This window comes from Leopardus geoffroyi, chromosome B1 (assembly GCF_018350155.1).
Source record: "Leopardus geoffroyi isolate Oge1 chromosome B1, O.geoffroyi_Oge1_pat1.0, whole genome shotgun sequence".
Taxonomy (NCBI): Eukaryota; Metazoa; Chordata; class Mammalia; order Carnivora; family Felidae; genus Leopardus; species Leopardus geoffroyi.
Genome location: NC_059327.1, coordinates 150,155,770 through 150,181,595, shown reverse-complemented (window position 1 = coordinate 150,181,595; position 25,826 = coordinate 150,155,770). Strand labels below are relative to the sequence as shown.

At 34.3% G+C, this 25,826-nt stretch overlaps 1 protein-coding gene across 2 annotated transcripts in view; it reads right to left on the bottom strand.

The window, feature by feature from the left end:
* Positions 1-25,826, bottom strand: part of UBA6 (ubiquitin like modifier activating enzyme 6) — a 90,337-nt gene that overhangs the window by 40,511 nt on the left and 24,000 nt on the right. For both annotated transcript variants that reach the window (XM_045473874.1, XM_045473875.1), the window contains 8 exons: positions 22,885-22,979; positions 22,320-22,348; positions 17,767-17,861; positions 17,138-17,249; positions 9,571-9,651; positions 4,689-4,811; positions 2,022-2,145; positions 194-297 (listed from right to left, as the gene is read on the bottom strand). In XM_045473874.1, the coding sequence (XP_045329830.1) occupies positions 194-297; positions 2,022-2,145; positions 4,689-4,811; positions 9,571-9,651; positions 17,138-17,249; positions 17,767-17,861; positions 22,320-22,348; positions 22,885-22,979 (763 nt within the window). The remainder of the gene's footprint in view (positions 1-193; positions 298-2,021; positions 2,146-4,688; positions 4,812-9,570; positions 9,652-17,137; positions 17,250-17,766; positions 17,862-22,319; positions 22,349-22,884; positions 22,980-25,826) is intronic.

The window sequence follows — 25,826 nt, the reverse complement described above, 5'->3', positions numbered from 1 at the left end:
GTTGTTATTAGTTTATTTCCTTAAATTGATCCCACTTCCCTCAAAGTGGGTACAAATTAAAAATCAAAATCTGTTCAGCCCTTAAATTAACTGTTTGGTTAACTGAGTATTATTACTTTTTTCTCTCCTGCCATTCTTCCGCAAAGAAATATATTTTAAGCAAAAAAAAACCCAAAAACAAAAACATACTTACAAAGCAAAATGTTTTAGGAGTCTTAACTTGGACAGCTATGCCTCCATGTAAATAAGGATCCAGTTCTGTAGTATCACCAATGCTAAAAGAAAATGGTGATACCACTAAAAGAAAAATAAGAAAACCATTACATGCTGATATAAGTATTATATAAACTTGAAGATTTATCATGATAAAGATGGTAATTTTCCCTAATTTATAAAATTAGAAGATCCCACTATAAATTTTTTTGGAGGTGGGAGGAAGTGTGGAAAACTAGATAGATTATTTTTCCAGTGTGAACTTAAGGACTTAAAAATTACCAAGAAAACTCAGAGGGGGATAATCATAATGAGATGCTTATTACTAGATATTAGAATATTTTATAAGGCATTAATAATATGTTGATACTAATTACATGCAATTAATACTAAATATAATGTGGTACTTGTTAATGAACAGGCAGACAAATGGAACACTTTGTAGCCTCAAGATTCCGAACTATCACAATCCCCCATTGCATAGATAACGAATGATAAATCCTAGTGATTTAACAAATAAGAAATGATAACAAATACAATAACAACAAATGATAATCCTAAAGGATTAGTTAATTTTTACAAAAACAGATACAAATTCTTTAATATTAATGATGTAACCTGTATTTTACATATCTGGATATAGTCTGGGAAACAAAATCCAGTAATTTTGTAATCAAAGATGCTTAACCAACTATAGATCCAAAGTTATTATGAAGAATTCATAATAGGGACTGATTTTTGTCTCTCCTAAGGATCCATTTTATAGTCATTACAAGAAAAAAAAAAAAGTAATCCATTCGCTAGTCTACACGCTCATCACATAATTAGACTTTCAAATGTCCTAAAGATAAACCTGAATCTTCTTGGCTAACAAGTGTAAATATGCCATCTTTGAGTTATAGGATGTCTAGCACTGTCTTTGACTCTTTTAAACATGGCTGGAGAAAAATCACAAATTATGCAGACTAACACTGCTACAAATTCACTATCTTCAACTTCAAATGGGCACTAAATTAAACCTGACAATCTATTTTTTAAAATGTTTAACTCTCCTTAAATCTATGACTTTGGCACTTTTGCCCTCCTTTGGGCAACGATCTCATCTTAGTCTACAAAAAAAATAAATAAATAAAAATCAAATTCCTTCAACTTTTTGCCAACAAACCCACAAACTTGCCTACAATAACATCCACTCATTCCTTTCATACAAGCCACTAACAAAAACATGTCTCTACCTGAATACTTCATTGCCACCTTACTCAACGAACCTAAACTGTACTCATCATCTTCTCTCCAAAACCTGCACTCCTTAAGTGAGTAAGTTGCCCATGTTGGATTCTTTGCTTACCTACAATATGAAATTATCAAATTTCCTCTTAAATGTCTTAAGACTTTTGCCATATCAACTCCCACTGCCAGCCCTGCCATATTGTATCTTTTAGTTTCTTGAACAAACTGCCTCTTACTGTTGGTCTCTGCATAGAATATTCTTTTCATCATTTTCCTAAGCCAAAGCAATCTTCAAATTTTAATCAAGATACTTGTCCCCACTGCTGCTGTACCCAAACCGGGTAGACTTCCTTGCCATGTTTAGAGTTCCCAGAAATGCCTGTACTGTCTTTACACTCTCTTTACATCACTGCTTAATGTTAACACGTCCTCACTTGGATTGAATGTTTTGAGGCCAAGAATTAGATCATGTTTGTCTAAGCTGATGAAGTGTTCTCAACACTGAATATACTGTCTGAACTATTAATGTGTTGAATAATGAATAAGTAAAAATGAATTAATAAAACATAGGAACTTACCAGTTATTTGTTGTGTTGATCCATTTAACCCTGTCATTCCATTAATTTCTCGAAACATTAAAAACTGTCCTGTCTCAAGTTTGTGAGGATGATTTTCAAGGCAGGTGACAATACCAGGATTAGCCTAAATAAGAGAATTCTACTAAAAAAACAAGTTCATGTATTCCTTTTTTGCACAAATTTCAAATCTCACACAAAATGGACCAGGTTATCATAAAATTCTCAAAACAATCAAAATGCCAAGTCATTCCTTTTCTTCCTTAGTAAAAGCAAGCCTTTTAAGAATTATTGCAAAATAATGATCAATTTACTATTTTATTATGAATATTTAAAATATAATTTCTGTGTTTGGGGGAGAAGGAGATTCTACATGGAAGTTCAAATATTTTATAGATACAGATTCTTTGGACTTATAAAAAGTATTCAAAGTTATCAAATATAAGTTTTAAAGTCATGTTATAAAAAAATCTGTGCATAAAAGACAAGTCTAACTTTGAAGATGAAAGAAATGCAAGAAAGGACAGAGATTTAAATTTTTTTTTAAATTTTATTTTTAGAGAGACAGAGAGCGAGAAAGTTAGTGCTCAAGTGGCTGAGGGGGCAGAGGGAGAGATAGAATCTCAAGAAGTCTCCACATTCAGTGAGGGGCCTGACACAGGGCTCACAATCCCACGACTGTGAGATCATGACTTGAGCCAAAATCAAGGGTTGTACGCTCAACTGACTTAGCCATCCAGGTGTCCCAAGAAGGATGGAGATTTAAAGCCAGAAAACTGGTAATTTAAAATTTGCTGCCCAACATGTTAAAGGATAAAAAAATATTGTGTAGCTCAGCTTACCAGGACAAAAATAGGAAGAAACTGACCTATCTCACCAAAGAGGATGGATGAGATAGGTCCAAGGCCCAGAAATTTGCTTATTAATACATATAATCCAACACACTGGTTGAGTAAGGTGGTAATAATTTAATCTACATAAAACCTAGAGAATTATCATCCTTTCTTTCTTAACTGTGAAGATTCTGAAAATTGTCCTGTGGGTTAATGATCTGGGTAAGAATTAAGATTATGATCACAAACATGTATATAAAATTAACATAATGGGGGTTTACTAATATCTCAAGAAGAATAAAATTCATAAGGACTTTATTAAAAAAGAGAAATACTTTTGCATATAAGTTAAATGGGAACATTTATGGTACTTTGTAATTCTTTGTGGATAACCTTCATACTGCCTACACTATTTAAGAAAAGAAAATACCAATGCAATACAAGATTCCAACTATTTCCTGGAGCCTATTCTATTCTAACTGTATGATGTTCACAGGGACAAACTAAAAACAAGCACAAAGATTAAAGGTTGAATAATAAATCATTCTGTAAGCACAGAGACACAGAATGATTTTTTTAATGCATTTCTCTTAAAAAGGGGTGAAAAGGCAACATTACACTGGGCTTAAAAATCAAGCATAAATATAGAAACACAAATACAATTATCATTCCCTTACATTTGGTTTCTTTGTTCTTTAATGTAAACTGATTAGAAAGAATGCAAGTAATGATTCAGACTTAAAAAACTAGGAGGGGCGCCTGGGTGGCACAGTCGGTTAAGCGTCCGACTTCAGCCAGGTCACGATCTCGTGGTCCGTGAGTTCAAGCCCCGCGTCAGGTTCTGGGCTGATGGCTCAGAGCCTGGAGCCTGTTTCCGATTCTGTGTCTCCCTCTCTCTCTGCCCCTCCCCCGTTCATGCTCTGTCTCTCTCTGTCCCAAGAAAATAAATAAAAAACGTTGAAAAAAAAAAATTAAAAAAAAAAAAAACTAGGAAAACTGGATCACAATGATATCTCCAATTCTTTTAGGGAATAAAAAACTTAAGCTTACCTGAAGAGAACGTGAAAGTTCAGACTTTTTGATCTAAGGGTAATTAATTCTAATACTTTTTTTCCTTCTCCAAATGTTTTAGAAATATAAAAAATTTTAGAAAAGCTTTTGTCCACAGTGACCTAACTGTGTATCCTCCCCACAGTCTTGTGTTGGGCCAGGTGACTTAAGACATACTTACTACATCTACAATCTGACACAATACACACAGTTTAGTAAACACTGAATCACACTTCATGCCCAATAGGAACACGACACAGAACAAAATTAAAATTTATCACAAGCAAATGTTGATCTATTGATTATTAATGTTAGAAGGAATTCAGACACTCATATTCTAACTTAAATTTAGTTTTAATATAATATGATCAAGAAATTAACAAAACATTCCCTCATGAATTACCTTAAAATATAAAACAAATGAAAAATATTGCATATTACAGTATTTTGCTATTGTCACCTTTAAAAAATGTATTCACATCGGGGTGCCTGTGTGGCTCAGTCAGTTAAGCATCCAAATTCGGCTCAGGTCATGATCTCACGATTTGTAAGTTAGAGCCCTGAGTCGGGCTCTGTGCTGACAGCTCAGAGCCTGGAGCTTGTTTCAGATTCTGTGTCTCCCTCCCTCTGCCCCTACCCCACTCAACTCTCTGTCTCTCCCACTCTCAAAAATAATAAACATTAAAAAAAATTTTTAAAAAACAAACTAAAAAAAAAATGTATTCACATCAACCTTAAAAAAAACATTCATATACATATACAATAATATATATATATATAATCATACTTGCGTTATATTTGAAATGAAAATTTCTTTTGGCTCTTCTCCTGTTGCATCTGAAACTTCAAATTCATCACCAAAATCACAAAACAACCGTGACCAAATTCCATGCACATCTGCACTGATAAACTGTGAAATGATGAAAAGAAGTTCAAGCTTATCTATTTATATAAAGAAAAAAACCCACCTCAAGTATTTTAAGCCTCTTCATGACTTTATTTATAATTAAGATTATCCTTTGGGATATAAAGTAAATCACAAACAGAATACATTATTTGTCTGTGAAGTGGTTCGAGAATCAAGGATATTGGTATTTGAGACTGGTTATCTAGTGCTATATAATTAAAAAATGCAGCACGTCATCATTGTACATTCTATGATTTTTAAATAACAGAAATTCTTTCCTTGCCCTAAAATCCAACAAAGTACATAAGAAACTGGTATCTTTTGATAATAGCTAAATTATGAAAAAAGCCCAAATGTTCATTAATTGATGAATGGATAAAAAAGATGTAGGATATATACACAATGGAATATTACTCAGTGATCAAAAAGAATAAAATATTGCCATTTGCAACAATGTGGATGGAACTAGCAAGTACTATGCTAAGTGAAATAAGTCAGAGAAAGACAAATATATGATTTCGCTCATGTGGAATTTAAGAAACAAAACAGATGAACATAGCAGAAGGGAAGGAAAAATAAAAACAGGGAGGGAGGCAAACCATAACAGATTCTTAAATATACAGAACTAAGGGTTGCTAAATGGGTGACTGGCAATAAGGAGGGCACTTCTTGGGAGGAGCACTGGGTGTTATATATAAGTGATAATTCACTAAATTCTACTCCTGAAACCATTACTACACTATATGTTAACTTGGATTTAAATTAAAAAAAAAAATTTAAGTAAATTGTACCTGTAAGTATTTGAGGTTTGCATGCTGTAGTTTGTTTTTATTAAAAATTACTAATTGAAAAAACAGAATAGACAACTGCACATAAATATAATACTAATGTGGCAAAAAAATAAAAAAGGTACACACGTCTTTATAGAATTATACAGGATATATACAGTACAATGTTAACAGCTGTTACCTCTGGTGATGGGCTTAAAGGTAAATTTTTCATTATACTTTTCTACATTCTCTAAATTCTCTTAGTGAATATGTATATATATTTATATTCAGATGAAAACTAAGTAGTATTAAAAATTTTGGAATTGTAAAATCCACTATCTTAGAAACTTTGGTAAGCTTTGGCTGAACAACAATAAAAAACCTTCAGTTAGGTTTTGCAGGCACACCTGAGAGATATTGCAGGTTCATTTCTACACCACTTCAATGAAACAAATATTGCCAAAAAAAAAAAAAAAAAAAAAGAAAGAAAGAAAGAAAGAAAGAAAGAAAGAAACCAGTATCTTGGTTCAATGGTTTGAGCAGTGAATTTTTACTTTTCATTTGAGAAAAAAGAAGTATCCATTCACCAGTAGTAGAGTTAATGGAAAAGAGAACAGAGCTAAAAGTTGAAAATGGAGGCAACAAATAGAAAAAGAGCTGAGGAACTGACAGTATGCATCAAAGCAAGGAAGGTAAAACTCAGATTCTTTTTTTTTTTTTTTAATGTTTATTTATTTATTGGTGTGGGGAGCGTTGGGAAGGGGCAGAGAAAGAGGGAGACAGAGGATCTCAAGCAAGCTCTGGGCTCAAATTCAAGAATCTTGAAATCATGACCTAAGCCGAAGTTGGCTGCTTAACTGATTGGGCCACCCAGGTGCCCCAAAAATCATATTCTTAACCACAATCATTAATGCTTTATTAAAAGTGATTTTTGTAACACATATGCTCCATTCTAAGAATCTCTGAAGAAAATGTTTTTGTGTCTAATTTCATTTTGAGTTAAGAGTAAAGAATTCTTATTCTGTAACACATATGATCCTGTGTAAAGTGATACTTAAAAAAAATTTTTTTTAATGTTTACTTATTTTTGAGAAAGTCAGAGAGACAGAGTGCGAGCGGGGGAGGGGCAGAGAGAGAGGGAGACAGAATCTGAAGAAGGCTCCAGGCTCCGAGCCATCAGTACAGAGCCTGACCGTGGGGCTCAAGCTCACAAACCCCGAGCTCATGACCTGAGCTGAAGTCAGATGCTTAACTGACTGAGCCACCCAGGAGCCCCTAAAGTGATACTTTTTTAAACAAAAACTAAAGTCTATTCATATTTGGATATAAAAATGTAGCCCATTAAAACAATTTATACCACCTATTACATGAAGTAATGAGAGAGCTAATAAAAGGCTACCTCCTACTGGATCATGTATTGCCTTTACCATTAAAATAGGTACAGACAGCATTTTTTAATATATAAATGAAATATATTATATATATAATCATATATATCATCATATAATCATATATGATATATATAAAAATGAGCAGAAATTTAGAAATTTTTTTAAGTTTAAAAGCTGCAAATTTGAGGACAATTTCCCTTCAAAACAACTTTCAAATAAGATTACATATACCAATCACATAAACAAAAGATTTTAGTTCAAAACTTAGTGTAATTATTTTGTAAAACTTCCATGCCCGGGGATTTTAACTTTACTATTCTATGTCTTATTCATCTGTTTAAATTGCGAACCATAGCACAAATGTACAGAGTGTAAATATGCTATGTAAATACCACAATCCAAAATACCACAATCCAAAATAGCACAACTATTTAATAGAGTATGATAGTTGGCTTACTGCCTATCTCAAAAGAACAAGTAATTTTTTCCTTTTTTTCAAAGGAACAAATAACCCCACAAAGGAGTTAGAGTTAATGGTATGTATGTAACTGCACAAGATAATTTATGATTTTTCTGATCTAAACTTATTACTGGTCTTCCCAATGTCACCATGACTCAGTTACTCTGGAAAAAATCTAGGAGTCATTCTTGATCATTCTTTCCCTCACAACTCATATTCATCCATTCATAAGTTGTAAGCCATTTTTTTAGAAGATATCTCAAATTCATTAACTTCTCAAAATTTCTATTTCTACCTCTCTTGAATTACCAGCATCTCACACCTGGATTACTGCATTATCCTCCAACTGGTCTAGTTGCCTCTACTCTCTTATTAATTCAATGGCTTTCTTTCTGTTTGGCTCTGTGATTCCTTCATGTTCTTCTTCTTTTTTTAAAATATTTATTTATTTTGAGAGAAAGTGTGCACACATGCACACATGCAGGGGAGGAGCAGACAGAGAGGGAAAAGAGAGAATCCCAAGTAGGCTCCACACTCTGCGTGGAGCCTGACATGTGGTTCAATGTCATGACTGTGAGATCATGACCTGAGCTAAAATCAAGAGTTGGACACTTAACTGACTGAGCCATCCAGGCACCCCAATTCCTTCACATTCTTAAAAATTACTGAGGACTGAAAGAACTTCTATTTATCTGGGTTATACCTATTGGTATTTGCTGTGTTAGAAATTAAAACTGAGAAACATTTAAAATGTTAAGAATACACACATACATTTCATTAGCTATAAGAGCAGTAATATCTACTGCATATCATCTAGATAGACTCTGGAAACTCCGCTGTACCCCATAAGAGAATCAGAGTAAAAAAACCAAATAACATTTTAGTAATATTATGAAAATAGTTTGACTTTGCAGATCCCATGAAAAGATCTCAAGAATATTCAGTATCCTTCGACCATACTTTGAAAACTACTGCTTTAGACTATTTTCCCTACAGCACATCCAGAGTGATCTTTTAAAAATATAAATCAGATCAGGGATGCCTGGGTGACTCAGGTGGTTAAGCATCCAACTCTTGATTTCAGCTCAGGTCATGATCTCATGGCTGTTGAGATTAAGCCCCACATTGGGTTCTGTACTGAGCATGGAGTCTGCTTAAGATTCTCTCCCTCTGCCTCCTCCCCTGCTTGGGTGTGTTCTCTCGTTCTCTCTCTCTCTCTCTCCTATGTATACACACACACACACACACACACACACACACACAAACACACACTGTATATATAAATCAAGTCAAAACCCATGGGATTAAAACTCAGCTATCCTCAAAGTTATGTAAGTTATGGCCCTCTAATTACTTCTCTGAACATAATCCCCTGGTAACTTTTACTCATACTACTCTCTCCTCTTTACCCAAATTCCATTCTGGTCTTGCTTGCTTCTTGCTGTTTGTAAACACACCAAGCGAATTTTTTTATACTTTCAAGTCTACACTCAATGTTCTTCATGCTTTGAATGCTCTTTCCATAGCTGACTCTCTCTCATTATTCAGGGTTCTATTCAAACGTTATCTCCTCAGAGGAGTTCCCTGACCTTCAATTTAAGAGAACCAGCACTGATCCCCACCCCAACATCATGCAGATATTATATTCTTTACCTAGCTATTTTCTTCATAGGACTTGAAACTATGTTATTTATTTGCTTTTTAATTAAATATCTTCCTTACTGGATGGTAATTTTCCTGAGTAGGAAAATTTGTATGTCCTATACACTAATGTATTCCTAGTGCCTAGAATTGTATTTGGAGAAGATGCTCAATGAATATTTGTTGCAAGAACCAATGAACTTCTTGAAAACCACCATCACACCATATTTAAAGTTAGATGATGAATTCAATGTTTACCATCCTTACCATTCCCATCTTTATTCTTCCTCAGTTTTGGCAATTTGCTCTAAGTCAAATTTAGATCTTGGTTTTAAAAACAGGAAATGAATAATGCCAAAATTAAAGAGAAAAATATTACTGTGATTGTCCTCGTGTACATAAGAACTTCTTACATAACCTACTGAAAAGCTATAAATTTTAACAGTGAAGGTGTTCTTTCTTTGCTTAACTACATGTCATTTATTAAGTAATATTATTACCTTAATTGGAGGGGACCGAGAACGGCAAAAGTTATTGATCTTCTTCTGCAATGGAAGTTTGATCTCAGTCAATATTACACACTGTTAAGAAGAATATAAGAAGTTAAATATTAGAAAATAAACAACTAGTTTGGTAAAATACACTTCTAAGTCAGAAGCATGTCACAGTTTGCATTATGCTAAAAACACACTGTTTTCCTTGTAAAAAAAAAATACTTTCCCAATGTATTCCATTCTAAGGTTAAAACCTTCAGAGTCATGGAATAGCAAAAGTAAAAATAACATATACAGAGGAAAACCTGCCCATATTAAATTCAATTACTATCATAGGATTTACATAAGGAGCAAACCTTAATATCATATGTGGTATTTTTGTACTCTAAATGGCTGGAGATTTTGTTTGATCTGTTTTGCCATGGGAATACTAACCTAGTCTTCAGGATATTAATTAAATGCTAGCTTAAAGGAGTAAAGATTATATTTTTAAAGAGATACACTAGTTGGCTTAGCTTTTACTTCAGATGCACAATATAACAACTTTTGCTTTATGACAGTGTCATTAGTAAAACTACCAAGTTCTGTTATTTAAAATAGCAAATTATAGTTCTCAATGCTTAACTTTTTATCATCACCCTGTAAGATAAGTAGAGTGCTTTTATAATCATATTTTAACATAAGTAACTTAAACTCATAAAGGTAAAAAACTTTCCTAAGGTCATTCATCTACCTATCAAGTGGCAAAAGTAGAACTAGACTCTCAGTCCAGAGTTCTCCTTGCTGGTAGTTTCCATGAATTGGATAACTTTTTTTCACTACAAATATCCAGTTGTGGATTTATTCTTATTTACCTAGCTCAGAATATGGTGTGCTTCCTGCAAGATTGATTTCTCCTCCATGGGTCTCTTACTTTTTATACATGTCTCAACTGGGTATGCCATGAATCCAAGGATCTTAACTATTCTTGGACCATTTCTCAAGATTATATTTGCTTTGTGCAAGCTGGAGGAATGAGGTAATGTTTCCCTCTGGGACAAAGAACAAGCCTGTTAATTGTTTGCTATAAAAGCACAGGTTTTCCAAGCTCAGTGTTCCTCTTATCAAAAGGAGCCCATTACATGTGCAGGCATCCACTGAGTCCTCTACACTACACTAGTGGGTTTTGGGGAAAGGCAAGAGGAAATAAGGCAAATATAATACTCACACCTCTTACCATACTCAGAGAAATAACGTCTCTGACTCAGGAATCTCATGTTTTCTGTCAGCAACCAAAGAACAGTAACAGGCTGACTTAGTAAGTTTGTAAATACAGTAAAATCACATCTTAGACTTAGCATACACTGAATCTAATTTGTGTTTCATCACAAATTCTCAGCCATAATTTTTTTGGAATATTGCCCTTTCCTAATGTTCTTTCAGAAATTTAATCTCATGAATTGAACCTTTTCACTTAAGCTTGTATTTCTTTTAATTTCTCTTTCATACTTACTCTAATTTCTAAAGGTTGTAGTCTCAGTAATCTCAGCTTTCAATTCACTAATTCTTGCTCTAGTTGTATCTATCCACTGTTTAATCTATTCACTGAGTTTTAATTTTTAAGACAATATTTTCGTTTCTAAAAGTTCGACTGGTTCTTTATCACATCTGCCTGATTCTTTTTAATTATTTCCATATTGTATATTTAATTCCTTCTTTTAAAATTCAATTTGAACATCTATGTTTTTTAGTCCCTATCTGATAATTCTATTATCTGAAATTCCTGGAGGTTAATTCTATTATTTGTTATATCCATTGACCTTTCATCACACTGAACTGCCTGTCTTGCTATTTTGTACTCTGAACTCATCTTCAAAGAGGCTCCATATACTGGAATATACTATGGCTTAGTTGAACATAGATTTCTCTGTAGTTGTTTAGTTTTCTTTCTGTCTGGCATTCCAGGATATTGACAGTAGCTTAGTACTACTTATGTTTTGAGTTCCCAGCTTGGGAAATTTTAGATTACAAAGAATTATAAAGTTTATCTCCAAACCTGGGTGAGAATAGGCATATGGTTGTGAATTCCCAGAGGAGATCACTATTTTTTCATCCAGAGCTCAAGAAAAAACAGGCAATCTTGTTCTGAGGTGCAAAGACTGTTCTCATCCACCTTTCACTGAGGGTGTAGTTCTCTGAGGTTCTAACTTTACAAAAAGGGGGTAGGTCTCAATTCCATTTCTCTATCTCATGTAAACCTACTTGGGATCTTCGGTTTCTGTGTTACCACTAATTCCTAAGAAATGGGGTTACTGAGATCAGCAACTCCAATGTGAAAGTGACCACAGCGAATAAATAGTTCACTCGTCTTCTTTTAGCTACCTATTTATTTTTGGTCTCTGAGCATTTTATTTTGAGCTCAGCTACTCATTTAAAAGACGTCTATCAGGGGCTCATGGGTGGCTCAGTCAGTTAAGTGTCCATCTTCAGCTCTGGTCATGAACTCCTAGCTCGTGGGTTCAAGTCTCACATTGGACTCTGTGTTGACAGCTCAGAGCCTGAAGCTTGCTTTAGATTCTGTGTCTCCCTCTCTCTCTGCCCCTCCCCTGCTTGCCCTCTGTCTCTCTCTCTCTCAAAAATAAACATTAAAATTTTTAAAAAGTCTATCAAAAATCAAATCAGTAACCAAAAAAATCCCAGAAAACAAAGGCCAGGACCAGATGGATTCACAGGCAAAGTCTACCAAACATTTAAAGAAGAGTTAATACCTATTCTTAAACTATTCCAAAAATAGAAGAGGAAGGAAAACTGAAATTCATTCTATGAGGCCAGCATTACTCTGATTCTAAACCAGATAAAAACACTACAAATAAAAAGACAAAACTATAGTCCAAAATCTCTGAAAAACACAGATACAAAAATCTGTAAGAAAATATTATTAGTAAACTGAATTCAACAATACCTTAAAAAACCCGTTCTACCATGATCAGTCGGATTTATTCTAGGGAAGCAAGGGTGGGGTTCAATATTCATAAATCAATCAAAATTATAAATGATAATTAACAAGAGAAAGAATAAAAACCATATGATCATCTCAATCTCAACAGATGAAGAAAAAGCTTCCGACAAAGTACAATGTCCACTCATGAATGAAAACTCTGAACAAAGTAGGTTAACAAGCAAAATAACTAAACATAACAAAGGCCATATATAAAAAACCCACAGCTAATATTTTTTACTCAATGGTGAAAAACTGAGAGCTCTCCCTTTAAGATCAGGAATAAGTCAAGCATGCCCACTCTTACCACTTTTATTCAAAATAGCACTGGAAGTCTTAGCTGCAGTTATCATACAAGAAAAAGAAAAGGCAGTCAAACTGGTAAGGAAGAGGTAAAGCAGTCTATTTGCAGATGACATGATACTATAAACAGAAAACCTTAAAGACTCCACCAAAAAAACTACTAGAATTGATAAATGAATAAATGAATTCATTAAAATTACAGGTTACAAAATTAATATACAGAAATCTCTTTTTATACATCAATATAAAGTAGCAGAAAGAGAAATTAAGAAAGCAATCCTATTTACAGTTGCACCAAAAATAATAAAATACCTAAAAATAAAATTAACCAAGGAGGTAAAATACCTTTACTCTCAAAACTCTGAAACACCGATGAAAGAAATTAAATACACAATACAACCAATGGAAAGATATTCCATCCTCATGGATTAGAAGAATTAATATTGCTACAAAGTCCATACTATCCAAAGCCATCTAGAGATTCAATGTAATTCCTATCAAAATACCAACAGCATTTTTTCACAGAACTACAACAAATAATACTAAAATTTGTATATAACTACAAAAGACCCCAAATAGCTAAAGCAATCTTTAGAAAGAAGAACAAAGCTAGAGGTATCACAATCCCAGATTTCAAGATATACTACAAAGCTGTACAGTCAAAACAGTATGGACACACATAGATCAATGAAACAGAACAGAGATCCCAGAAATAAACCCATGCTTATATGGTCAATTAATATGCAACAAAGGAAGCAAGAATGTACGGTGGGGAAAAGATAGTTTTCCACAAATGGTGCTAGGAAAACTGGACAGCTACATATGAAAGAATCAAACTGGACCACTTTCTTACACCACACACAAAAATAAACTCAAAATGGATAAAGATCTAAATGTGAAACCTGAAACCATGAAAATCCTGGAAGAGAACACAGGCAGTAATCTCTCCGATATTTACCACAGCAACATTTTTCTAGATATGTCACCTTGGGCAAGGGAAACAAAAGCAAAAATAAATTATTGAGACCACAACAAAATAAAAAGTTTTTTGCACAGTGAAGGTAACTATCAACAAAATGAAAAGGCAATCTACTAAATAGAATATATTTGCAAATGATATATCTGATAAGGTGCTCATATGCAAAGTTTGTAAAGAATTTATACAATGCAACACCAAAATCCCAAATAATCTGATCAAAAACCGAGCAGAGGACCTGAACAGACATTTTTCAAACACATAAGATAGCCAACAGACACATGAAAAGATGCTCAACATCACTCAACATCAGGGAAATGCAAATGAAAACCACAACGAGGTATTTCATCATATTTGTCAAAAATGGGTAGAATCGGGGTGCCTGGGTGGTTCAGTCGGTTAAGCATCTGACTTTGGCTCAGGTCATCATCTAACGGCTAATGCTCTGTATCAGAGCAGGGGAATGCATGGTGGGAATGCAAATTGGTGCAACCACTGTGAAAAACAGTATGGAGGTTCCTCAAAAATTGAAAATAGAAATACCATATGATCCAACAATTCCACTACACAGTATTTGCCCAAAGAAAACAAAAATGCTAGTTTGAAAAAAATATATGAACTCCTGTTTACTGCAGCATTATTTATATTAACCAAGATATGGAAGCAACCCAAGTGTCCATCAACAGATAAATGGATAAAGAAGATGTAGTATTTACATGTGATGGAATATTACTCAGTCCTAAAAACAAAGTAAGATCTTGCCATTTGCAACAACATGGATGGACCTACATAGTATTATGCTAAATGAAAGAAGTTAAAGAAAAATACTATATGATTTCACTTGCAGTTGGAATATAAAACAAATTAACAAAGAAATAAAAAAAACCAGACTTCTAAACAGAGAGAACAAAATGGTGGTTGCCAGAGGGGAGATGGTAGAGGGACTAGTGAAATAGGTAAATAGGATTAAGAGGTACAAACTTCCAGTTACAAAATAAGTAAGTCACAAAGATGACAAATACAGCATTGGGAATATAGTTAAAATAGTTTAATAACATTGCTTGGTGATAGATGGCGACTACACTTATCATGGTGAATACTGAGTAATGCACAAAACTGTTCATTCATTACACTGTATACCTGAAATTAACGCAACACTGTGTGTTAATTATACCTCAATAAAAAATAAAAACATAAAAGGAAGTCTATTACATAAATCTACGTAAGAAGTCTATTACACATCTTTGTAGAAGATGGATTTCAAGTTATCTAGTCCAGAACAGAAGTTTACACTGGTTTTCAAATTGGTGTGACATAATAATAATAAATATACCTTTTGGTCATTATCCAAGGTTCCTGACACATAGCTACTAAAAACTCTTGCAATTTCCTATAGAAGAGCTATAGAGACATTTTTCATTATGTATTTAGCTTTATCCCAGATCCTGAAATAGCTCCAGAGTGATAAAGGTTAAATAATGATGTCTTTTGTTATTCATAACAAGCCTCTTTTACCCACACCTGAGTTTAGATTAATGAAATAACTCTGAGGCCCCCTAAGAATGGGAGCTGATTGCCAGGGGAACGAACCTTGTGATTTGTGAGTGAGAACTTTCAGCCCTATCTCTTAGACCTCCAGGGAGAGAGGGGCTGGAGACTGACTTAATCACCAAAGGCCAATCATTTAATCATTCATGCTTCCATAATGAAGCCTTCATGAAAATCTCAACTATGGGCTCAGAGAGCTTCCAGATTCATGCCAGGAACATGGCATACTTGGAAAGGGAATGGAAGCTCAGCCCCCCTTTCTCCATTCATTGCCTTATGCATCTCTTCCATCTGACTGTTCCTTTGTTACAGCTTTTATAATAAACCAGTAATCTAATAAGTAAACGATCTTCCTGTGTTCTGTGAGCCACTCTGACAAATTAATTGGACCCTAAGAGAAGGACATGGAAACCTCTGATTTATAGCCAGCCCTCAGAGGAACAGGTAACAACCTGGATTTGTGATTGATGTCAGAAAGTGGACAGAGAGGGGCTCTTGTGGGAATGAATCCTTAACTTGTGGGATCCGAAGCTATCTTCTCCAGGTAGATAGTGTCAAAACTGAATTGAACTGTAGGACACTGAAGGTGTCCAAGGAGTTTGGAGAACTGCTTGGTTTGGGGGAAAAACCCACACACATATGGTCACACAGTGTGAAAAGTACTGAGTAGAGGTGAAACACAGGAGTGTTCTTCCCCAAAGGGCAACATCATAATTTAATCACAGAAAATCAGGGTCAACCTAGTTGCTTTTGAAACATCTAAGGTGCTAGGAAATGTTGTTTTTAAAGTTTATTCATTTATTTTGAGAGAGAAAGAGAGAGAACGAGAAGGGGAGGAGGGGAGGGAGGGAGGGAGGGAGAGAGAGAATGAGAGAGAGAGAGAGAGAGAGAGACAGACACAAGAATCTCAAGCAGGCTCCATGCTGTCAGCAGACAGCTTGATACGGGGCTTGATACCATGAACCATGGGATCATGACCTGAGCTGAAATCAAGAGTCAGACACTTAGAACTGACTGAGTCACCCAGGCAGCCTTTTTCTTTTTTTAAAAAATTTATTTATTTTGAGACAGAGAGAATTGTTGTTAAAGTTAACCTTAACTAAAGCAGACTGAATGTTGATCCACATATTTTACTTCTGCCATCAGATTATATACTGATTATATATCATTAACTTATATATCATCCTTTGCCCATGGCCTTCATAAGAGCAGAGTATACCTTCCTGCTCAACTTTGGTCTTGACCATGTGACTTGCTTTGACTAATGAAATATAAATAGAAGTAACATGAATGGAAGATTAAAGTGTGCTTGGATAGTTGGACTTGCCCCTTTACACTTCTTTTATTGGTATGACACCATGTCCTCGGTAGCCTCCTGGTCCCAGAAGAGAGGCATATGGAGAAAAACCCAGGCTCTACAGTTCAAGGTCAGCCTAGAACAGCTGAACTCCAAATGACATGCAGATGGAGGATAAAGAAATAAATACATGTTGCTATAAACCACTGAGTTTTGGGTAGTTTTTACGCACGTAACTGTGAAAGTAGCTGACTGATATAATGGCCAGTATCTCAGGCCCTTTCCCTAAAATGGAGCATTTGAAAGGTATTCTAAAGGAAGTATTTTGACCTGAAATTTTTTGCTCTGCTCAACAGACTAGGTTTAATTAGTTACACTATGATAATACTTACAACTATATATATATATATATATATATATATATATATATACACATATATATATAAAAACTAACATAAAATAGAGTACCAACCTGGTATTTATCTAAGAAGGAGAGATCTGTGGTTTCATTTAAAGGAATAGAAGATGATGTGACATGAACGTAAGGATTGAGTTCTGCAATATGTTGAAGTACAGCTTCAGCCCTAAAAAAAAAAAAAAAAAGGACTTTTACTACTCTTTCATTCAATATATTCAATCCCTCATACCTGGACACTTTGACAACATCAGAGAAACCTGAATGTTAGAAAATTTCAATGGAAATTTAACAAACTGTAGAGGAAGAAAGAAGCTAAGACTTACTTATTTTTATAGACAACTACACACTCTTGAAATGTAGCATACTGTCACATTCCATAGTAAGCCACACAATCTCAAAGTGTACCCTAGTCAACCTCTTCAAGCTTTTTAAGAATAAAGCAATAATAAAGACCTTTAACTATCTTAAAATTCACTTCTAGGTAGCAATGTGAGTGTATTAAAATTTTCACAAATCTAATTAAATAAGTATATGTTAATACTTATTTATCTATGGTGATGTGTTATGGGGATGAGTCAAACAACTATGAATGAATTAGTGTTTTAGGCACAGAAAATACCCTATGTAATTGTGAGAGTAAAAAAAAAATTCTATGATAAAACATCAAAATATCTCATCTTCACCTGCTTCTCATATTAACAACATCATCTTCACAGAGAAAGAAGTTGGCTCCTAGATCCCATGCTTGGCATTTTTCTGTATCATGAATGGTAAGTGCCTTCAAAAAAGAGAAACATCTCTGTTAAAGTCAGGGATAAGACAAGGATGCTCACTATCTCCAATTTCATTTACATTGTATCAGAAGTATTATCCAATGTAATTAGACATAGAGAGGAATAGGAAGCTTAAGAATTAGAAAGGATCTAAAGCTGGATTCATTCACAGATGATATGACCATATACATCTGGAAACCCAGGAAAATTAATGGAAAAACTACTTTAAACCATACGAGAATTTCAATTTAGGAAAGTAGCATGTTGTATTAAAATACAATCAAAAGAATTCACATAAACATTTCCAAATGCTCCATGTTCTAAGTAAAAAAAGATAACAACATTTGGAAAGAATATTTTCAACTTATATCAGAGGACATATCCTACAGAAAAAGGGGCAAAGTATATGAACATGGAGAATACTGAAAAAGAAATGCATATGGCCCTTTAAAATATTTAGGAATGTTCAACTCTACTCAAGAATGAAATGTTTTCTCATTTATTAGAATGGCATCAATTCAAAAGTTTGACAATATACTGTACTGGAGAGTGACATGAATCAGGCATTCTTATATGTTATTGGTGAGAATGTAAAATAGCATAACCTCAATGGAAAAGAACTTGGTAATCTCTAGTGAAATAACATGTGCTTCTATCCTTTGACATAACAATTCTGCTTTTAAGAATCTATCATAAAGGCACACTGGGAAAGATTAAAAATGATATACGTACAAGAGTATTAACTGCAGCATTACTTGTAATAGAAAAAGACTGAAAATAATTAAAATGTCCATAAGTAAGGAATTGGGTATAATAATATACATCCATGCAATGTATACCTGTACAGCTATAAAAAAATGAAACATATATATTTATCATTAAGGAATAATCCCAGGATATGCTGTTAAGTGATAAAGAGCAAGGTGGAAGAAAGTATGGCACTTTATTTAAGAGAGGCAGGTGAGAGTAAATTTGTATACACACATATATACAGATTTGCATATTTGTATGCATGTATTTGCTTATATTTCAAAACATGAAAAAAAGGGGGTGACCTAATAAGGGAAGGAGGGAATAGGGTAAAGAGAAGGTAGCCTTACCTGAATAAAGCTTGTTTTATAAATTCTACTTTTTAAAAAAATGTTTATTTTTTGGGAGAGAGAGGCAGAGTGCAAGTGGGGTAGGGGCAGACAGAGAAGGAGATACAGAATCTGAAGTAGGCTCCAGGCTCTGAGCTGTCAGAACAGAGCCCGACGTGGGGCTTGAACCCATGAACCATAAGATCATGACCTGAGCCAAAGTTAGACATTCAACTGACTAAGCCACCCAGGTGCCCCCATAAATTCTGCTTTGAATTATGTAAGTCTCATAATAGTAAAATTTAATTAAATTTAAACGTGATCCCCAGAAATCCAGAGCAAAATGAATGGAGAAAACTATCTACTGAATATGTCGCATAACTACCCAAAGGAATTATTTAAAGTGACTTTAAAAAGTAGTTAATTTGCCTGCCAAATCTAGACAGGATATATCCTAAGGATGAAAAAGAAAATTAGGGGTGTCTGGGTAGCTCAGTGGGTTGAGCATCTGACTTTGGCTCAGGCCATGATCTCGTGGTTCATGAGTTTGAGCCCTGTAGCGGGTCTGCTGCTATCAGCCTGTCAGCCCAGAGTCCTCTTGGGATCTTCTGTACTCCTCTCTCTCTGACCCTCCCCTGCTCATGCTCTCTCTCTCTCTCAAAAAATAAATATAATTTTAAAAATAAAATAAAGTGGGGCACCTGGATGACTCAGTCGGTTGAGCATCCGACTTTGGCTCAGGTCATGATCTCACAGTTCGTGAGTTTAAGCCCCACATTGGGCTCACTGATGTTAGCCTGTCAGCACAGATCCCGCTTCAGATCCTCTGTCCCCTTCTCTCTGCCCCTCCTCTGCTTGTGCTCTCCCAAAAGATAAGTATTAAAAAAAATAATAAATCATAAATGGTTTTCAATAATTATATTGCTATTAATAATATCAGAATTGTTATGCTGAATCTATATCATAAATAGGTGTAACATAGGATAAAGCAAGTATGTAATTAGGTTCATGTCATTAAGACTCAAACCCTTACAGTGAGAGATAAAGATACAAAATCATAAAATCAAAGAAGTAGATATGCTGTGGTCCTAAACTTGAAACTCAGATATTTCAGTGTTCACTCAGGATGAATGTTCTAGATCTGTCCACTGAAAAGACTTCATCATTAGTGACAAAGACCACTGGGGTTAGGTCAAAAGGACTCAAGAAGTTGAAGAAGATCCTAACAAGCAAAGATGAAACAATTTAAGCATAAATGAGAATAACAACTACACTAGATCAAAACAAATCATGCATGTTTAAATTCATGAGTTTATTATGATGTTCAGGTACAAACAGGCCACACAAGTTCACTAGTCACTGTTAGCGGATGATAGGAAACCAATGATTTTGAAAACTGGTAAATAAAGGCTGAAAAAAAAACCAACAAGTATTTATCTTGCCTTTTGTACAAGTGCAAACTATACTTTACTGAAACCAAATATGTGAATGGAGAATTGTCTTTCTAAATTATTCCAGCTAATAAATCAAAAAGGACAGAATTAGAATATCATTATCCCTAATAAAATAATGAATCTAGGCAATGATCATTATCAGTAATAATCAAAACAAGGACAACAGATTATGATTTCCCCTTGATGAGAAAAATATAAAATCATCTGTGAAACAGTAGTGCCAAAACAATCAAATCTGAATCTGAATCTCTGGATTCAGTTTACAGGAAATCTCTGTACCAGTTTATATGAAATACAAGGGTAGAGGTACATGTAATAAATGACCTGTTGTTAGTTACAAGTGCATTGTAAGGGTAAATAAATATCAGGGAAGGGAACTATATAGATTAAAATAAATCAAATTCAGTATATGGACTTTACTTGCATCCTAATTAGAACAAACCAAAAAAAATTTTCGTAAGACATTTGGGAAAATTTGAACTCTAACTAGATATTTGATGACTGATATAGATAGGCTTGTAAGATGGCCCTAATGATTCCCAGTTCCTGGTACTCAGGCCTTTGCATAATTCCTTTTCCATACATTTGTAAACTAGTGAAACTATTTGCTTTTAGCAAATTAGCATAGATAATGAAATGTCACTTCTGAGATTAGGTTGCAAAAGACTGGTTTGTTTTGCTAGTACGCTTCCTTTCTAGTCATCTTGTTTAGCTTACTCTGATGAAGCAAACTGCCATATTGTGAGCTGCCTAATGGAGAGGATCACATGTCAAGGAACTGAGGGTGATCTCCAACCAAGAGCCAGCAGGGAACTGAGATGGGAACGTGAAGTGGAATGACCTTGCCACTGAATCCTGTCAATCATCATGTGAGCAAGCTTGGGAAGCAGATTATTCCCCTAGCCTGGAGATGACTGCAGCCCTGCAAATGTCATGATTAGAGCCTCATGAAAGACCCTCAAACAGAGGAACCAGCTAAGTTGCACGCAATTCTTGACCCTGAGATAAGTGTTGTTAAGTTGCCAAGTTTTGGGGTTATTTGTTTTCAGCAATAGATAACTAAGACAATGATATTAACAAAACGGTTACATTTTTAGGTGCAAAAATGGCTTTGTGGTTATGCTTTCAAAAGGTACCCTTATCTTTTAGAATTATATACTAAAATACTTAAGAATGATATAATAGGATGTCTGAGTATTATATCAAAATAATTTGGTGGCTGGGGAGCCATGAGGAATGGGAAGGAGATACATGGAACAAATCTGTCTACGAGCATGCAGTTGCAGCTGCATGATGTGTACATGGGGTTTTGTTAAAACTATGCTATTTTGGGGATGCCTGGGTGGCTCAGTCTGTTAAGCGTCCAACTCTTGATTTCATCTCGGGTCATGATCTCACCATTTGTGAATTCAAGCCCTGTGTCAGGCTCTGCGCTGATAGTGCAGAACCTGCTTGGGATTCTCTCTCACACTCTCTGCCCTTCCCCGGCTCCTGCTCTCTCAAAAAATAAACAAACTTAAAAAAAAATTCCGTTTTCATAAAATTTTGGAATTTTCTAGAATATTTCTTTTTTTTTTTAAAGAAAAAAATACAGCACTAAAACAATTTTGCTGCTGGGGCACCTGGGTGGCTCAGTCAGTTAAGTGACCTATTCTTGGTTTCAGCTCAGGTCATGATCTTATGATTTGTGGGATTGAGCCCCATGTCAGGCTCTGTGCTGACAGTGTGGAGCCTGCTTTGGATTCTCTCTCCCTCCCTCTCTGCTGGTTGCTCACTCTCTCTCTCAAAATAAATAAACTTAACAAAAAAAAAGTTTTGCCACTAAATGAAGATGCAAAAACTAAGCCAAAATGTAAGTAATATTACCACTACTGAGGATGGAAAATAAAATCACAACAATTATTCTAACCAAGGACATTTACTCACTTACCTTAATTCCTGCAAGAACAAGATTCTTTGCTATAAAGGGGGGGAAAAAAAAAGAATAGCTTAATAGTAGGAACGTATTTTAGATACTCTTCATGGAGCTTGGACACATCTTTAACTGGAGAATTTAACTTTTTTTTTTTTTTTTTTTTTTTTTTTACTACCAAAGAAGTATAAGTTCCTTAAAAAATACAGAAGAACAAAAAGGAAAAAATTAAATTTTCTAAAACCATACCACACAGAAGTAATCACTCTTAAAATTTTATAGTATTATTCTAGACATGTTGTTACAAATATATGTGTGTATGCACTCTATCATAAGTAAGGATACAGAAATGATCGTTAACTGCTATTAACATCACAAAGAGAAACAAGAGAGTCATTATTGGTTCCTTTTGGAAGAATATAGCAGTATTATGAAACAATGTTGCTGAAAGAACCAAAACAATCTTTTCAAGGTGTTGGATCGAATTCCCTTTATAGGAAATAGTACAAGGGGAAGAAATTAAATTCTTTAACTTATGTTGCTCAAAGTGTAATATAAAATTATGAATAAAAATACTACTTACCAATTTCCAAACCAAGACCACCCATACCACTTAAGAAAACATGGGACTTGGCCATCTTCTGCATTGCTGTGTCTCCAAGAACGTACCTCTGTCGACTATAGGTAAAACACAATAAAAACCAATACATTATTTCACCAAAAGTATCTATCCTTTAAAGTTGTTTGCAAACTAATAGCCTAACAACTAGATCCTGCCCACATACTTGTTTTGGATCACTTGCAGTGTTCAACATTTCTAAATTAATTGCCAAATAGATGACATATTGAGAAAAAAAATGAGTATTTGGCACCACCTTCCCTTGTGGCAACAAACAGATGGAGTTGAGTAGGAGTTGCTCTGTTTAGACAAGGAGGACTCTGTGCTCCAGATTTGCCACAGATCCCATCCTGGTCCTTTCATTTATTACCTCAGGGGGCACTATAGGCATTTAAGTTTGGTATCTCTGCTTTAAGCAGAATTTGAGACAAAAAAAAAAAAAAAAAAAAAAAAAATCACTGCTCTTCTTGGAGAGGACTTAAGCAGTTTTCAAACATTATTTTATTTTATTTATTTCTTTTTTTAAGTAATATCTATGTCCATTGTAGGGCTCGAACTCCTGACCCTGAGATCAAGAGTCACATGCTTTATAAACTAAGCCAGCCAGGTGCCCTGGAACATTATTTTAAGTATAAATACTGATAAAGCATGTAAGTGATCTTGTTAAGCCATCCATCCTAATAGCCACAGGCAGCATTACAATGGGAATTTCAAAAAATACACATTGGCTATTTTTAAAAATCAGATACAATAATAAAGCCAAAAAAGAAAGTTTATCTGAAAGAACAGTGATAAACTTGATGATTAAGTTATTGCAGATAATGGACATTCTAGTGGATTCTGACAAAAATCACTGGAAGGATGAGTTCAGTATAAATAAATGAACCCTCTGGTTTACAAATATTTCTTTTGGAATTCACAACATACACGCTGGTTTAATGTATGTTTGTTTAGTATACAGATGTTTGATTAATTTTCATATTTTAGCTATTTATATTCAATATACAAGTCTGAAAAGGGGTTTCTTGTCTAGTCAGAAGAAATTTTATAAACACAAGCTGTCATTTCCTTCCATATTCCTACAAAATATAATAAAACCTAGACTTTTCTTTTTAAATCAGTACTTACCATTTATTGCAGAGATCAAAACTATTATTATTATTATTATTATTATTATTATTCATCAAATATTTGCTGAACACCTACTATAGTATGTATGGAATAGTGTATTATATAGTCTTGCCAACCTTATTTGTGTTCCCCTAAACAATATACTTAAGTTTTGTCTGTTTTGGAAATTCACATAAAAGGGAGCATTTTGAATAGTGTCTTCTGTGTCATCCCTCTTTTGAATGAAATTGAATTTATGAGATTTATTTATTATCAATGCATGTAGCTATTAATTTTCAGTTGTTTTAGTCTATTGTATTATACTATCCTACTGTAATAACACACCATAATTTAACCATTCTATAGCTTTGTAGCATCATTTTTTATTTATTTATTTTTTTAGTAATCTCTACACCTAACATGGGGCTCAAACTCACAACCCCAAGATCAAGAGTTGCATGCTCTTCCACCTGAGCCACCTACGCACCCCTGCTATTCTATAGTTTTGGACAGTTATAGTGAGCTATGAACATTACTTTTTTTTTTTAACGTTTATTTATTTTTGAGAGACAGAAAGAGAGAGCAAGCAGGGAAAGGGCAGAGAGAATCGTGAGATCATGACCTGAGCCAAAGTTAGACGCTTAACCGACTGAGCCACCCAGGTGCCCGAGACTATAAACATTCTTACATATGTCTCATGAAACACGAGCGTATACAGCAGTTTCTATAAATATATATAGCATAAATCTAGGAGAGGAAATGCAGGGATAACTTTATTATCTAATGCCAAACTTTTCCCAAAGTGTACCAAATAACTGTCCTGCAGGATACTGAAGTTCTTGTAGTTTCACACCTTAATGTGCAGGAAAAAGTTAACATGACTAGGGCTAGCCCTTGGCTGGTGTCTTCTGTTTTGTTTTTTCCTAATTTCCTAAAAATAATAACTCATCAGTTTTCAGGTTTTCTTTTCTAAAATATACATGTAAAACTTTAACTGATCTTAAAGAGCATTCCAAATTTTGATACATAGTACTTCATGATTATTTTCTGGTTTTAATTATGATTCTTTTTTGATTTACAGGTTAATCTGAAGTATATTTTAAAATTTCTAATTACATGGGGGATATTCTATTTATCTCTTATGTTAACTTCTAGCCTGAATGCATTGTGAATAGAAATCACAATCTATATGACTTCATTTTTTAATATTTGAGAATTTTTTTAGTCAATTTTGCAAATGTTCCATGTGTTCTTTTTTTATTTAGTTAACATAGAGTGCAACATTGGTTTCAGGAGTAGAATTCAGTGATTTATCACTTACATACAACACCCAAGTGATCATCACAAGTGCTGTCCTTAATACCCATCACCCATCCACCACCCTTCATCAACCCTCAGTTTGTTCTCTATTGTTGACTCTCTTGTGGTTCGTTTCCCTCTACAGTTGGAAAATGACATTGGTTGTTGTTTTACAGTTGGTTAGAAACAGCATTCTTTACACGTGCATTATAGTAATTTTAAATAACCATGTTGAAGACCTCTATACTCATTCTGATTTTTTTGTCTGCTCGTTCTCTTGATTAGTAAAAGCAACATTTAAATCCCTCCACCAATATGACAGTAAATTTGTCTATTCTTGTATATCAATACCTAAACAGTGCTGACATGTAGGAAAAACTCCTAACATTGAGTGTTTATTATGCGCCACATTGTTTTAATGTTTTACTTGTATTAACTAATTTAATCCTCACAAAAATTCTATAAGTTCTATCATATTCCCATTTATACAGAGAGGA